This window comes from Quercus suber, unplaced genomic scaffold (assembly GCF_002906115.3).
Source record: "Quercus suber isolate HL8 unplaced genomic scaffold, Cork oak 2.0 scaffold_61, whole genome shotgun sequence".
NCBI lineage: Eukaryota > Viridiplantae > Streptophyta > Magnoliopsida > Fagales > Fagaceae > Quercus > Quercus suber.
In genome coordinates, this window is record NW_027069526.1 from 620,619 (window position 1) to 636,482 (window position 15,864).

General features: G+C 37.4%; 2 protein-coding genes across 2 annotated transcripts; one reads left to right on the plus strand and one right to left on the minus strand.

Annotated features, from left to right (window-relative positions):
* Positions 1-814: 814 nt before the first annotated feature.
* Positions 815-5,393, minus strand: LOC112004538 (protein RECOGNITION OF PERONOSPORA PARASITICA 7). Its single transcript, XM_024036784.2, has 2 exons — positions 1,351-5,393; positions 815-1,261 (listed from the first exon to the last, which is right to left on the minus strand). The coding sequence occupies exon 1, from the start codon at positions 5,130-5,132 to the stop codon at positions 1,395-1,397; it is 3,738 nt and encodes a 1,245-aa protein (XP_023892552.2). The 5' UTR covers positions 5,133-5,393; the 3' UTR covers positions 815-1,261; positions 1,351-1,394.
* A 649-nt stretch (positions 5,394-6,042) lies between these two features.
* LOC112004540 (uncharacterized) lies at positions 6,043-8,678 on the plus strand. The gene is made up of 2 exons (XM_024036786.2): positions 6,043-6,279; positions 6,378-8,678. The coding sequence occupies exon 2, from the start codon at positions 6,416-6,418 to the stop codon at positions 8,564-8,566; it is 2,151 nt and encodes a 716-aa protein (XP_023892554.1). The 5' UTR covers positions 6,043-6,279; positions 6,378-6,415; the 3' UTR covers positions 8,567-8,678.
* Positions 8,679-15,864: the final 7,186 nt, after the last annotated feature.

The following is a 15,864-nucleotide window of genomic DNA, read 5'->3' on the forward strand; positions in this document are numbered from 1 at the left end:
GTGAGGATACACATTTTCCTGTCAAGAGATAGGACATTGCATTATACAGTCAATCAATCATTTAGCATAACTTTCTAGGTGCATTATTATTACTATATCTTGAGGCAGATATTATTTTGGGCGCACCTATACTCCAACTTTCTCTTACTAGAGCATTAGCATTTGGGAATGCAAATGCCAAATGTAAGGAGAATTTGGCATTTGCAGCCCCAAAGTGCTCTATATCAGAGAATTGTAAACCCAGGTATTGCAAATTTTTTTGCAATACTACTACAGTGCAATTCTAAAGGCAATTCTACATTTAGAATTACACTGTAGCACAATTCTAAAACAAAAAAAACTAATATTTTATTGTGTCTCTCTCTCTATTCGACTCTCAATCTCTGATTCTCTCTCCTTTCAGTCCTCACTCACTCCTTCTCTTCAGACTTAAAACTCCATAGCCACCAAAACTCAAAACTCCATAGCTACCAAAACTCCAAATTAGTATGGTGGAGTGGAGATCGGCGTTTGGGGTTTGGCGTAGAGATCAATGTTTGGGTGTGGTGTGGAGATTGGCGTTAGGTTGTGGGTTTGCCATGGGTTTTGTTTGTTTTATACTCTTCTTTTCCTGGTTCCACTCTCAATCTACTTCACAATGTTCACGTTAGTTACAAGAGGATGCAGATGCCGTTCAATATTTTCCTTACTCAATAAAATGATTTACAACAAGAACAGCAGTTTCACTTTATATTTTGTTAAAATCAATTCATTTTTGAATGGCAATAACTAAAATAAATAATTAAAACTTATTTTACTAAGGACAAACGACAACTAGCACAACAGACCAAATAATTATTCATTAAGAGCCATCAGTCACAATTCACAAACAGATAGATCCATTTAGAAAGAAGAACATGTCTCTCCACCGAATAAAAGCGCACATATAGATAGTATCACGTTATACAATTTAATTATTCCAGTCATCTGCATGATAAGCATATGACTATTACATATTATTGATCAAATACCATAGAAGCAAGCGCCCAAAGGGGGAAAAATACGCACACAGACATGGTAGCACTTTTTAACAAAGCGTACCATTTTATTCCATTCATCTGAATGGCAAGCAAACGACTATTATTGATCAAACACCTTAGACCCAAGCAACACAATAAAGGAAAAAGAGTATCTCCGGTGAGCCAGACAATTCATTGAGACATCATCTCCAATGCCCAAATCATTCCTCATTGTCAAACGAGTAATGAAAGGAAGCAAAAACCTGTTACAAGTTGCAGTGTTAAAATCATAATGATTTATTTAAAGGACTAAAAAATCAGAAAGGAACAGAGAAATGAATAGAAAGGCAACCTGACATATGTAAAAGCTTGAGTTACATTCAGTATTGACTACTGCTAATCAATAATCACGCAAGGAAAGTGAGCAATATCACTGCGCTCATTGGTTTGCTCTGATTTTTCTGTGACTTCTACTGGCGTGTCCTTTAACTTCAATTTACCGAGTGCCTTCAGATTCCTCAACCCAGTTATGATCTTCAAACTTTTGCAGGAACGAATCTCCAACTGCTTGAGCTTCGGCATTGAATGTTCCTCCACATTCCATTCTTCCAGCTCCTGAAGCATCCAGAAGTTCAGTACTTGAAGCTCGGGAAAGCCTCCTTTGGAGCAAGACATTTTTTTCCCAGTATAAGAACCAGAGTGCAAACTGAGAGATTTAAGTTTAAGAAGCTTCCCTAGCTCTTGCATTGGATCTTCTGAAAGTCTAGAGGCAGATAAGGTAAGGTCAGTCAGGCTTCCTGGGAGTCCATTAATAGATGAAGTCTCAAACTTTCCAAACAAATATAGGTTGGATAGATTGTCAAGGCTTGACAAGAATGTCGCCTTTAGATCTTGAGGTCGACCCATTTCATCAATGGAATTCAGTTTCAAATTTTGAAGCTGCTTCAATTTCAAGAGACTCTCTGCCAATCTGGTTTGCTGTGACAAGTTCAACTGGAATGATAGTGCCAATTTTCTAAGGTTGGTCAACCCACCGAGGCCATTCTTCAGAGGACTGTCCTTATCTACAAACGCGCCCTGCAGCGTTTGGAGATTTTTCAAAGATTTACCCCTTCGTTGATGTATTCGGCTTCGATAAATCTGGTCCATATACAGGTGTCGAAGGTTCTGCAATTTCCATATTGAACTAGGGAGTTCACGGATATAAGTATGCCTCACGTCCAGAGTTTGGAGATTGGTTAAGTTGCCAATTGATGCTGAGATCTTTTCTAGGTAAGTCCACCTCAAGCCCAGATAAGTTAAATGAATTAACTTCTTTATAGCCTTCGGCAATTGAGGTCTGAAAACAAATTCAAGATCAAGGACCTTTAACTGTAATAGATGCCCACTTGCAATGCCCGTATAAAGGAATTGACCTATGTCTTCTCCAGGTTTAACTCCTTCTCGAGTATCAAAGAAGAGAATGGAGAAGGGATTTCTGCAGCTTCTCAGTAAATTTTGTATACCATGACTATGACTAATTCGGTTATCAGTTTCATCAAAATTATAAACAAGAGGTTGATCCAGGCTTGAATTTGGATAGCGTCGCAACCATTGCTCTCGCAGAGCACTGGGGAAGCGACATGTCTTGGTCTTCCCGTTAGGCTTTCTTTCCACTACTTGTACCAAGTTGAGGCTTATCAACTCGTCCAAATATTTCTTTGCAATAAATTCAGGAGGCTTTTGCTCATCACCAATTTGTTGTGCCTTTGCCAACCCTTCTGCAACCCACAAAGCTACCAATCTCCTTGCTGGAGTTTCAGAGTCTTTGGGGAAGAGTCCAAAGTAAGAAAGACATTTCACTAGTTCCTGTGGAAAATCTTTTTCATCATTTGAAGGCAAGGTTTCGGACCATGATGTTTGGTTATGATCCATTATCTCAAGCACCCTGGAAAAGTCCTCAGAAGTCACCTCTTTCCCAGACAATAGATACCCAACACGTAAAATGGAGAGTGGCAAGCCTCCACATCTTCCTACAACTTTACTTGCGAGATTTATCACCTTTTGTGCGTCTCTTACTTTTTCTGGAGATAGTTCACGCTCATTAGAATGTTCAGACGGAAGGACCACCATCTGTTGAAACAACTTAAAGCTCTCGTCTTTGGTTCGTAGTGGAAGTTTGTAGGTATCCCTGCTATTTTGGCCAGCATGTGAAGCTACACTCTTGACCCGTGTGGTGATCAAACTTCTGCTCCCATTTGTGCTATCCGGGAATGCTGCTTTTACACTATCCCACGCTTCCACTGACGAGATGTTGTCCAGAACCACAAGGTACTTCTTATCCGTCAAGAATTCTTTCACCTCCTTGAACGTATAATCTTTTTCCTTCCCTTCCTTATTAGTCGCAGGAGGTTGCATGATGTATTTTCCTAATTTTCCCGGGAGTACATTCTTATCCTCGTCCACTATATCATCTACAGGCACCCAATATCTGAATTTAAAATGCTTCTGAATCTCTCCGTGGTAATAAACCATATTTGCCAGTGTTGTCTTTCCGATGCCCTTCATTCCCACAATAAAATACGTGGAGCGATTCTCACTGTTGGTGATGAGCCCTGAGACTACATTATGTATGTCTTTTTCCAGGTCGACTACCCAGTTATTCGCTTTCCCTAGTTCAATGCGGAAAGCGCTTATGCATAACTGAAAAATGTAGAGAGCGAGGTAGAATCGGTCAAATTCTGCTTTCAACTTTGATCGAGAATCTGTCTTGTTAGGATTTTCGCTCCAGTCGGAAGGTTTACTTTCTCGGTAGGCATCGAAAGATTTCTCTGCATCTTGGAAAATTGTACTCAGTTGATCTGTCCATGCTTTTCTTGAATGCTCCATGCCTTCAACTGCTTTTGTCTTCATGAGAGAGTTGTGTACTCTCTCGAACTTAACGAGTAGTTGTTCGAATTCATCCATGCCTTGCTCCTGTTTGAGCTGTTTGCCCAAGTCGCTTAGAAGAGAAGAAATACCCGTGTCATCGGTTGTTATGGCCTGTGATGAAAACGTCCGTGTCTGCTTTTTTATTGGGGAACCATTGACGGATTTTGATGGATCTCTTCTGACAAATTTGAATGGATAGCGGTAAGCCTTGCCGTAAATGAGGGACCTTAGCAATCCACGATAGCAGTAATACCACTTCTTTATTTGACCCCTTGCTATCCAATTACCAAAATAAAAGAGCCACCTCATACGATTTGCTGTTTTCAGTATACGGTCCATGTCATGTTGTAGATCCAGAATGAGATCCTCAGCATTCTCCACCCAGGCCTTCTCCGTCTGACTTTCCATTCTAAGCTCACGTAAATCTTCCAGGAAAGCAAGCAGTAGCTTCAGCGGAAACACAATGTCGTATTGTATGTCGTCTTTCCTGTCACGATCTAAATCCTGCAGCTTTCCATGGATTAAGCCATTCAATTTCTCTTTTATAGACTGAGTTGATTTCAGTCGCACATCTGGATCATAAGGGGGAGATTTTTTATCATCCAATATTATTGGTCTGTCCTGCAGGCTTCTTACGTTAGACCTTGAACTCTCTAGTCTTTCATAGATCTGTTTATATGATTTCCAGTAAAGATCATCCATATCATCGCTGGCTCCTTTTATTGTTGCGCTGAGGACAACAATTTCTCTGAAATCCATTAAACTGGAGTATAACCACTTCAAAAATTGCCTTCTTTTACTCAATCTGTCGAAGTCCTTGAGGCAAGCCTCTGCCTTGCCGACCACTTCTCGGTGTCTAGTCACCCATGCCCTCTCATCAGTACTTACTTGCACAGTCCCTCCTGGTCTCAGTTGTGAATCCCAATGCTGATGGGCTTTCTCATCTATCTTTTTCCCCATTTCTGAAACGTGATCTACATCGTCTACGAGAGCTTTCAAAAGCTTGTATTGCTTTCTAAGCCCCTTGTACCGCCCCTTCAACGGTTGAAACTTTCTGTAACTAAACAAGATGATAGCCAAGTACGCTAGCCCAAGGACTATGGACAAATATCGAAGGGGAAAATTTTGGAAACGATCAGGAATTGTACGAAAGAATTCACAGACGCTAGGTACAACATGGGCATAAAAGTGCTTAGAAATAGAAATTACAAACAAAGTGGACATGGTGGTCTTTTGCTTTGGAATACCAAACAAAGCTACAAGAAATTTCTCCAAGTTATGCGGTAGCTTTAATGAAAACAAAACCGCCTTACATTGCTCAAAAGTGATAATTACTGGATCAGAAGAATAGATTAATAGCTGGAGGAAAGGGTATGACTTTTAACAATACTTTGAATTGGAGCTCAAGGGATGAAAGTTTAGGGTAGAGCAACTGTAAGAGTGAACAATTGGAGAGTTGGGGCTGCTGAACTTTTTGTCAACTCTAATTTTCTTTTGTAACCTTCCTCTGCCTTTGACACTGTAACGACTCAAGGAAAAGTGCTAGCCATATCTACAATATATATTAAAAGGACTAGTCATAATTGAAGATCTTTGTAGTTGTTAATAAAACTCAATTCAACCCAATAAATACCTGATGTGGAACTTATCATACACTCATACATATTATACAATCAATCAAATGGTGAGATCACAATCTCCCCCACTTAAATCCCTAACGTCTTCGTTAGGGTCCACTTTGTGAAGTAATATCTTCGAGCCCACATGAAAATACCAGGCCGACTCTAATACCATATATATATATATATATATACACACACGTGTATGTATATATGTACACGCACTTAATTCAACAGCTAAAACCACTTGCCCTCAGACTTTGACTTTGTGGGGACCTTTTCTCTTTAGTTCAATTTGACATGTTGTGATGCTAAAAATCAGTATCACATCTACGATAATAAATAATATTTTGCCAAATCAGTTAATATATGGGTATATGTAATTATGCTCATGTATTTTGTAAAGGCGATATGTTTACAATATTTTTACAACAAATTTTAATTGATAAGTTGTTACATGGTTTTAATTTGATTTCATCACTAAAATTACTTTCTTACCTATTAGTAATAGCGTGTAATAACCTATCATATAGAATTTATTATGAAAATATTGTGAAAATAACTCTTCTTTTATGTTTATCTATGGAGTTCGGTTCCTCCAAAAAAACAAAGACGAAAAAAGAAATTGGTTCAGCCGCTGCTTGCGATGATTGAAAACCAGCTCAAGCTGCATATGTGGTACTGCTGAGAATCCTCACTTATAGTTATAGAAGCCAGAGAAAGAAGAGAGAGCTCTGATATAGTAGTTACGGGTAAGTTAACCTACTAATCATTTGTACTTTTTCTCAATAACTATGATGTTCTGTCTTGCTAAATAGTGACTCATAAATGCATCTGTGCCTTTCTTCAGTAGTTAGCACTTTGATCTTCACAAGGGCGAGGAAGGTCATGGAGATTTTCCCACCAGGATTGAGAACAGTGGTGAAAGAATGGCAGATACAGGCTATGGTTTTGGTTAGCCTTAGCTTACAAATCATCCTTGTTCTGATGGGCAATTCGAGAAAGTATTCGACCAGCAACAAGCTCAGCTTCATTCTATGGGTTGCCTACCTGTCTGCAGACTGGTCCGCAACAGTCTCCCTGAGTGTACTTTCCAACAACGCAGGAACTATAGGAGATAATACCGTAGACCCAAAGTTTGCAATTACAGCATTCTGGGCTCCTTTTTTTCTCCTTCACCTTGGCGGTCCAGACACCATTACTGCCTACTCCTTGGAAGACAATGAGTTGTGGCGGAGGCACTCTCTAACACTACTAATCCAGGTGGGAGTGGCTATGTATGTCTTCCTCAGAGCCTGGACCAAAACCGCCCTGAATTTTCTGGCAGTTCCAATGTTTATTCCGGGGATTATCAAGATATGGGAGAGAGTTTGGGTACTGAGATCTGCTAGCAGTGAAAATTTTAAAGCATCCATGCTCCGTCGTCCTGATCCGGGTCCCAATTATGCCAGATACATGGAAGAATACCGCTCAAAGAAGGACGAGGGGTATGACGTTACATCAGATACATTCGGTGAAGTTCAGGTTGTAGAGGATATCTCCTTTACAGCCCCTGAAAACGTTATGATTGCAGATGCTGCCACTCTACAAGATTCCTATGTTTTCTTCAAAACTTTCAAGCAGCTATTTGCAGATCTCATCCTCAGCATCCAAGATAAGGTGAACAGCCAATCCTTCTTTCAGAAAGCATCTTTTGATGAAGCATTCAAAGTGATTGAGGTTGAGCTAGGATTCATGTTCGATGTGTTTTATACCAAGGCCTTCAAGGTATATTCTCGAAAGGGTTGTGTTCTGCGTTTCATCAGTTTCTCTTGTACCCTGTCTGTACTGTTGGCTTTCTTGATCGTTGAGAAGCTCGCCTTCTCGACAGCCGACATAGTTATCACTTATGTACTGCTGGTTGGAGCCATATTCTTAGAAATATATGCAGTGTCAGTACTACTTAACTCAGACTGGACGATGCTTTGGCTGAGTAGGCACAAGAATTCTGCTGTGGATCTCTTCTATAGAGTTATTTCATTATTTCCGTTGTCTGGAAACAAAAGGTGGTCTAGTACCATGGGGCAATACAACTTAATAAGCTATTGCCTCGAAGAGAAACCAGCGAAGTGCAGTGTTATCGAAAAGTTCTTATGCATGTATGAGTTGCTAGAGAAGTATCGATACCAAGATTCATCGGAGGTTTCTAGTGATTTGAAGGAATTGATATTTAAGCACCTTCTCAAGAAATCAAAGAGCGTCCTAGAATCAGATCTCAACGCATGCAAGGAATTATGTGCATCTAGGGGTGACCGGGTTCTTGATAATGCAAAATGCCCTGATTGCAGCAGCAAGGAAAAGCATAAAACACCCAAGGAGAGAATTAAGGTTTGTGACCAGGTTTCTAAGAGAGCAAAATGCCTCCACGAACTAAGCGAAGAAAATTATGAAACACTCAAAGACAGCGTACAAAAAGACTTCGACCAAAGCATTCTTCTCTGGCACATTGCAACAAACCTTTGTTATGAATATGATTGGAACACATCCCCAGACACTGTTCAGTCTAAATATTGTAAAGCCAGCGAGTTGTTATCAGAGTATATGTTGTATCTTCTTGTCATGCGTCCTTCCATGCTGCCCAATGGGATTGAACAAATCAGGTTCCAAGACACTTGTGCCGAGGCCAAGGAATTTTTTAAAGAAAGAAAATCTCTATGTGATATGGATCAAGCTCGCATAATCTTACTTGATGTGAGCACTGAAATTTCTCCATCTAAGGTGAAAGGAGATAGAAGCAAGTCAGTGTTATTTGAAGGATGTCGGCTTGCTAAATCATTGCAGTTCCTGGAAGTTGACAAGAAGTGGGAATTGGTAAGTGATGTATGGGTGGAAATGCTATGTCATGCGGCGAGTAAGTGTCGATGGAACCATCATGCTCAACAACTCACTCGAGGTGGAGAGCTAGTTACTCATGTCTGGCTTCTTATGGCCCATCTTGGTATAACTGAGCAGTTCCAAATTTCAAAGGGCCATGCAAGAACTAGGTTGAGTGTGCATTGAAAAAGTTTATTGTAGAGTAACAATCAATATTCTAAGAATATAAGAATTATGTAATCTCTGATCTCACATAACAGTCGATTTTATGGATAAAATTTATGATGAATTCACATTTCATGTAAGAGAAGAGAATATCATGTCATTGTATTCTAAAATATTTAATAATTTTCTTTTATCATACCTATAGGGCTTTTAATTTCACGATAAAGAACTGAAAAAATGGACATTTAAGCATTTTGATAGTTTGAATATCATGTCCAATTAAGGTTAAATAGCTATTATAATCAACAAAATTTTTTGTTGTGATGCTTTTGCTCTATATCTTCTTTCAAGCTTTAAACACTGGATTAATTATATTATTATTGCGAGTCATATCCATACACCATGATGAATCCTACTAGCTTTTGCACCGCAAATCTAATTATATGTTACAAAAAATAGATCTCACAACTGGGAAATGCATGAAATGATGACAAGTGATTTTTTTGTCAACACATATAACAATGACAAATGACACAACCTTCTATCTATTTAGAATAATGTGGACAAATAGTGTCACATGGCAAGTAACAATTTGTACATAACAAACATGATAGGCCAAGAATGTATTGACCTCTTGTGATGAATTAACAAATTAATTAGCCAAGTTAATTAATTAATTCAATTAGCATGCAATACGCATAGTAGCACAAACAAAATCACCAACTAAGTTAAAGTGCAGCAGAAAATAAATTGACACGATGATTTGCTTACGAATGGGGAAAACCTACACGGCAAAAACCTCATAAGGTGATTTTAAGGTCACCACTTCCGAGAATTCTCTATTATCATAGCAAGCGGTTACAAGAAAAGGAATCCCAGTACCTTATACCAACCTACAGTTGAACTCTTACCCCAATACTCAATTGGACTTGTTCTATAATGACAATCTCTCCTTTTAATGCACGGCTCCCAATACGTGACTAATCAATTCGATGCACGAATCCCAGTACGCGACTCACTCACCAACTTGAGAAAGATGTTAAATGCAGAGTTCTTAAATTCATCACACAATGAAGATCACAAAACTCCTTGATTACAAAACCCTACGGTATACAAACACAGGAACTTCTTCAAGAGAAAGATGAACTATGGCAATTCTGTCTCTGGTCACAATTGGCATGAACACAACTTTGTTTCACACTTGCGCAACCTTTGACGACCCTTAAAACAATCCTTATATATATTTAGGATTGTGAGAAAAGAAAGCTCAAACATGTATTTACGGATTGGATTGAAATCAGCTTTGAAAAACTAAATTTCATAACCCTTAATAGATAGCTTATCTGTCAAGCTAGCTGCGAGCATCGGGTTTCAGCAACTTTTTAAACCTTGATAGATACTAACTATCGAGATTTAAAATCCAGCACTTCTTCACTTGTTTTTTAGACAGACTTACATGACTTTAACACTTAATCTTAAAACCTTGTTCCTTGAAGTATTAAACACATCCTAGATCTTCTCAATTACAAGTAAAGTGCATTTTGTCAAAAGATTAACTAATTTTATATTGACATATATTCCTAATATTAAATCACATATGTCCTAACAAAACACATTATTCATAAATTATGTTACAAATATTTTGTATTTAATACTCTATAAAATATAGGCGTAAATACACTTTTGGTCCCTACATTTTGGGCCATTTCTCGATTTGGTCCCTAAATTGATTTTGCTCTTATGTCAGTCCATGATTTTTCAAAATCGTTTTTAAAATCGTCCCTACCGTCAACCCGGTTACGGAAGAAGCCGACGTGGCAAACGGAGTGCATAGATGGCCTGTTAATCGCTGATGTGGCAAATAAAATAATATTTAAAAAATTTATTTCGCTTTTAAAAATGACAAGTCAGCATTTTAATTAATAAAAAAAAATTAAAAAAATTAAACTGAAAAAATTCAAAATTAAAAAAAAATTAAAAAAAAAAAAACTTTATTCAATTTTAAATATTGAGAAAACAATTTATAGTTTCAATTTTTCTTGAACTTTCTTAAGAAAAAAACATTAAGTTAACACCCCTTCTCATTCTAGGCTGGAGTGTCTGTGTTTGTGTTTGTATCTATTTCATTTTCTTTTTTCTTTTAAGATAAACCAAAAAAAGAAAAATCAAAATAAAAATAACTTAATAAATAAATATTATTGGTGAGTGTTTGTGTCTGTATATTTCTTCTTTTCTTTTCCTTTTATTTTTTCTTTAGATCCTCTCTTTCTCTGTCTCTTGGTGCGTGTATGTGTTTGTATCTTTCTTTGTTCAAGCTTTCAATCCTTCTCTCTCTCTCTCTCTCTCTCTCTCTCTCTCTCTCTCTCTCTCTCTCTCTCTCTCTCTCTCTCTAAACCTGACTCTCTAATCTTTGGGTGTGGTTGGAGATGGAGATCGGTGTGGAGATGGCTGGGTTTGGTTGGAGAGGGCTGGGTTTTTGGGTTCGATGAAGGTGCTTCGGTTGGGTAAGGTGAAGGTGCTTCGGGCACAAAGCTTCCTCTTCTGTCAACCGCTGCAGTGTCGGTACCCTCAATCTCCAGCGGAGATTACGACAATATTGAGGAGTTTTTGGGGCTCTAATCGAAGGCATCTTCTTCGGCCCCAGCCCAGGGTTAGCCACAGCAAGAAAGCGCCCTCTTTCAGCCAACCCAACCAGCCCCCTCTTTTTACTTTCTTTATTATTTCTTTATAACTGTTTTTTTTTTTTTTCCTGCGCTTCCCAACCGTTTTTTTTTTCCTCTCCTTCTTCTCCCTCAACCTCTAGCAACACACAAACTATCAACAACCATAGCCACAGCACCTCAACCCATCAACAACCACCGGAGCAAACCCATCAACAACAATCACCGATTTGAAACCCACCGGAGCAAACCCATTCAAAAATCCCCGATTTGAAACCCACCGGAGCAAACCCATTCAAAAATCCACCTATTTGAAATCCACCTTCCCTCAACCTCTACACCGCTCCTCCACTGCCCAGTCACCACCACCGCGCCTCCACCACGCCCACCACGCCACCACTGCCCACTGCCCACCAAAATCCCACGGAACAAAAACCCACATAAAAAAAAATAAATAAATAAATATAAAAAAAAAAACCCACTCCGTGACCCACGCCGACCAAAACGCAGAACCCAGACCTCGCCGACCGAGCACGACCCAGACCTCGCCGACCAAGCACGACACAGCAACCCACCCTCTCCGATTCAACCTCTGTCAAACCCATCGGAGCCATCTCCAACAACCCACACCCTTTCCAATTCAAACCTTTGTCAAACCCATCGGAGCCGATCCACGCCGATCCAAACCCACCATCAACCCACACCCAGCCCGCCGACGCCGATCCAAACCCACCATCAACCCACACCCAGCCCGCCGATCCACGCCGATCCAAACCCACCACCACCACGAGCCATCTCCAGCACACCCAACCCACCACCACGCCGATCCAAACCCATCATCTCCGGTGCAAGCCTTGAACGAGAAAGAGAGATGTGAGATGAGAGAAAGAGAGACAGAGAGATGGAGTGGGAGACGGAGAGACAGAGTGGGAGTGAGAGGGAGAGAGGACTGAAGAGAGATGAATAAAAAAGTATTTATTTGGTTTAGAATTGTGCTACAGTGCAATTCTAAATGTAGAATTGCACTGTAGCAAGAATTGCAAAAAATTTGCAATTCTTGCCTTTAGCATTTTCTGATGCAGCAGTTTTTAAGGGTTAAAATTCTAAAAACACCTTAGATATAGCATTAGCATTCTTCAATGCTAATGCTCTAACGCGTGAAAAAAAAATGCTAAAACGCAAATGCACGTTTCAGCCAATTCAAACGGGCACCATGTAAAAAATGTATTTTTAGTCAAAAGTTTACTTACTTTTTCCCAAAGTCAAGTCATGTCATTAGGAATCTGGTGGAAGAAAATCAAAACTAAAAAACGAGGACCGCGCAAAAGTATATGATGCGCCAAAGATAAAGTAAGTAATGCACGTGGGAAACTAAAAAAATATATATAATAATAATGCACTTGGAAAGTTAAGTTAAATAATTGATTGCTCATATAATGCAAAGGCCACCCTTTGAATTTTGCAGGATATCCTCTTTCCTCAAATATCTTCTTCATAGCCGGACAAGTATTGTTTAGTGATAGGATAATCTGTCACTCGCTTTCGTTTGAATTAAAACTGGCGGGACCCACCACCCAGGAAGACAAGTTATTTGAATCTTTAAAAATGTGTCTTGACTTTTGACCAGTTGGCCTAATACTTTGAACATTCAAGAATCGCCCAAAGATAAATAAAAATAAAATAAAATAAAATATTTAAAAAATTGCTTTAATATTTTTAAAGTCTATTTCAGTTAAAAAAAAATGGAGGGTAACATTTACTACCTTTTCAAACATATCTAATTTGTTCCTAATAACATTTACTACCCTTTAAAAGTTTCATACTCCTCTAAATCTTATACTCACTTCCAACAACTTGTGTTAATTATACAGATTTTATCCTGACTATATTATATCAATGCATATGTGAGTACCTGAATAATCAATAATAAATAAATAGTAGTCAAATTTGGAAATTTTAGCAAGAGTAGTAGTTGAATTTTCAAATGATGTAAAATAACGTATTTATTTAAAGAGAAAATAAAATATGTTTGAAAAGTTTTGGTAGAACCTATATAGGTTATATTAGTTCAAACCTCAATAAAATTTTATTTTTATTTTTGTATTTTACCCAAATATTGAATGAAAATGAATGAAATTCGCTTTCCGAATAAGCTAAAATAATAATATGAGTAAGGATATGTTCCTCTGTGTGTCTAAATACCTATAGTACTCTTTTTGAAATGGAATTAAGACTCACAGACTCTTAAAAATTAATCCACGTTTATTCACTTATATGTACAAGAGTAATAAACTAACAACGCATGGGGTAAAAGTTTACTTTTGGGTGCTTCACTCCCATCCCATATAATTTTTGTCCTATTTATTCAGGTAAAAAAAGAAGAAGAAAAAGGAATGACATAAAAGTACGGCGGCCAGAGCAGATTTAAGCGAGGAGGGGGTTGATTATTTTATCAATGTCTTATAATATGCTACTAACATGCCGTTTGAACTATTTCTTTTATAGACTCTCAAACATTTTATGTACAAGAAGGTTGCAATTCAGCTACAAAACTTTCTAGTAAATTGTTTTCATCTTGTCATGAAATCCAGGGAATATTATAGAATAGTTCTCCTTCTTTAATGAAGTTTCGGTTCATCAAAAAAAATAACCACAAAAAATCCACACACAGTCTTTCCAAATGTCATTCTTCAGTTTTTACAAAATAGTGAAAATGCATAGACTGGGGATAGAGAAACGTTATGGGCCAGCCATCCACGATGTCTAGGGTCTCTTTCTAACTTGCTTGAAAAGGAGAGATCTTTTGTCGTAATTATATATGCATGGTGGTACCCTTGGATTTTTATCATATTGCAATAGTGCTGGTCCCACAATTCATGATTGCATTGTCTACTTTTAATTTAAGCTCAGGAAACTATTTAGTGGGTCATACGTCGGAAAATAATGGTGAGTTAAAGAAATTTGGGTCATGTTTAGATTTTTTTTTTTTTTTTTTCATTACTCAATTTTTATCACTCATTACTTATCATTAATCACTAAAAATACTTTATTTGTATGGCACCATCACTCATTACTCATCACTCAATATATTTTACACTATTTGTGGGTCTCATACCTGTTACACAACGCAATTTTTTTTTTTTGAAGTACCCAAACTCACCAAAACTCAGTAAATAAATAAATAATAATAAAAATAAAAGAAACCCAGAACTGAAGACCGAAATCCAATGAAAAAAAAAAACCCAAAACTGACCGAACCAAGAGAAGAAAGAGAAAAAAAAAAAAAGGTAAATTGGTCAAAAGTTGTGGCTGATTGGATCTCTATGTGTGTTTAATTACAAAAGTGTCATTGAGTTATGAGTTATGAAAACTGAAAACAACCAAAATATGTTTTCAATTTTCATAACTTATAACTTAAAATCAGAAAATTGAGTGATAAAACAGAGTTATTGTTTGCCAAATAACCTTTTTGTTATGGGTTCCACCATTTTTAAGTTATGAATTATAAAAACAAAGAATTAAATTATGAAAATCATAAATCGAACACCCCTAACAAATTATGGTTGTAACATGTTTTCGTCAGAATGTAAGTGTTAACATTTAATGATCAATCAGGCAGTAAAAAGTAGAAGTGTTCGATTCGTAAATAATAATAAAAAAAGTGGCTGAGTGTTCAAGCTTGTCTTGTCTTTTTATGACAAAGCTTTAATTAGTTGCATTTATTTTGTTTTGATACACTGGATTGGTTGCATTTTGAAAGTTTGACATGGTTACTTTAACATCATCAATGACGACTTAGGAATTTCAATCTGTCAAATCCATGTGAAAGTAGGGTGTACGGCTCCGAACTACTCAATAAATTTCTAAAAATTAAAGTTGCATGTGCGCCAGCTATTAGTTTGGTAGTGTAGGAGGAAATGACTTTATCATGCGATGAGATTCATGTAGTTTAATTCGCACATGCACAAAGTACTTGACATTTATGAGAGAGGAGATTTTAGCTGTTAGGTTAGCATCATATATTGAATATATTTCTAGAATTAGTTATTATCACCAACTAGTGGAGAATTGTTATAAATAGCTTGGTGTAATTACTTTGTCATAATTAAATTAGCTATTTTACGGCTACCACTGGTTGGGTTTGTTTTCAAAATTTTTCAATTTGATGAAGTTGGGCTTGATTGAAATAACTTAAATCTAATCCAATCTAACTTAATTCATGCACACCCTAAATCTTTTATTGAATAAAATACTCTAAATATTATTTATTTGGAGAGATACACAAAACAATTTTGATGGAGACGCGACACTCACTCTTTTTAAGGAAATTTAAGCCCTCAGTTGGCCAATCTTTGTAACTGGTCTGACTTGTCTTCCCTAGGATATAATAACAGTTTAACAAATGTCATATGGTTAGAACAATCTATATACATGGCATTGAAGCCCAAAGCTCCACTAGAAAGAGTACACTTCCTTGCCAAAAACCTCTCTATTATTTAAAGTCCATTAAGTCGGTGAATGGATCTTCATTTCCATAATAAAAAGCCAATTACTCACCGGTGAATCGACTATTTATTCTGAAAGTATCTTGTCCAATATTTATTTTGAGTTTTTTTTTTAATCTTAAAATATGAAAAGAGAGAGAATGGTACTCATTCA

Excerpts from the sequence above, each read along its gene's own strand:
- LOC112004540 (XM_024036786.2), top strand. The coding sequence starts at position 6,416 with ATGGAGATTTTCCCACCAGGATTGAGAACAGTGGTGAAAGAATGGCAG.
- LOC112004538 (XM_024036784.2), bottom strand. The coding sequence starts at position 5,132 with ATGTCCACTTTGTTTGTAATTTCTATTTCTAAGCACTTTTATGCCCAT.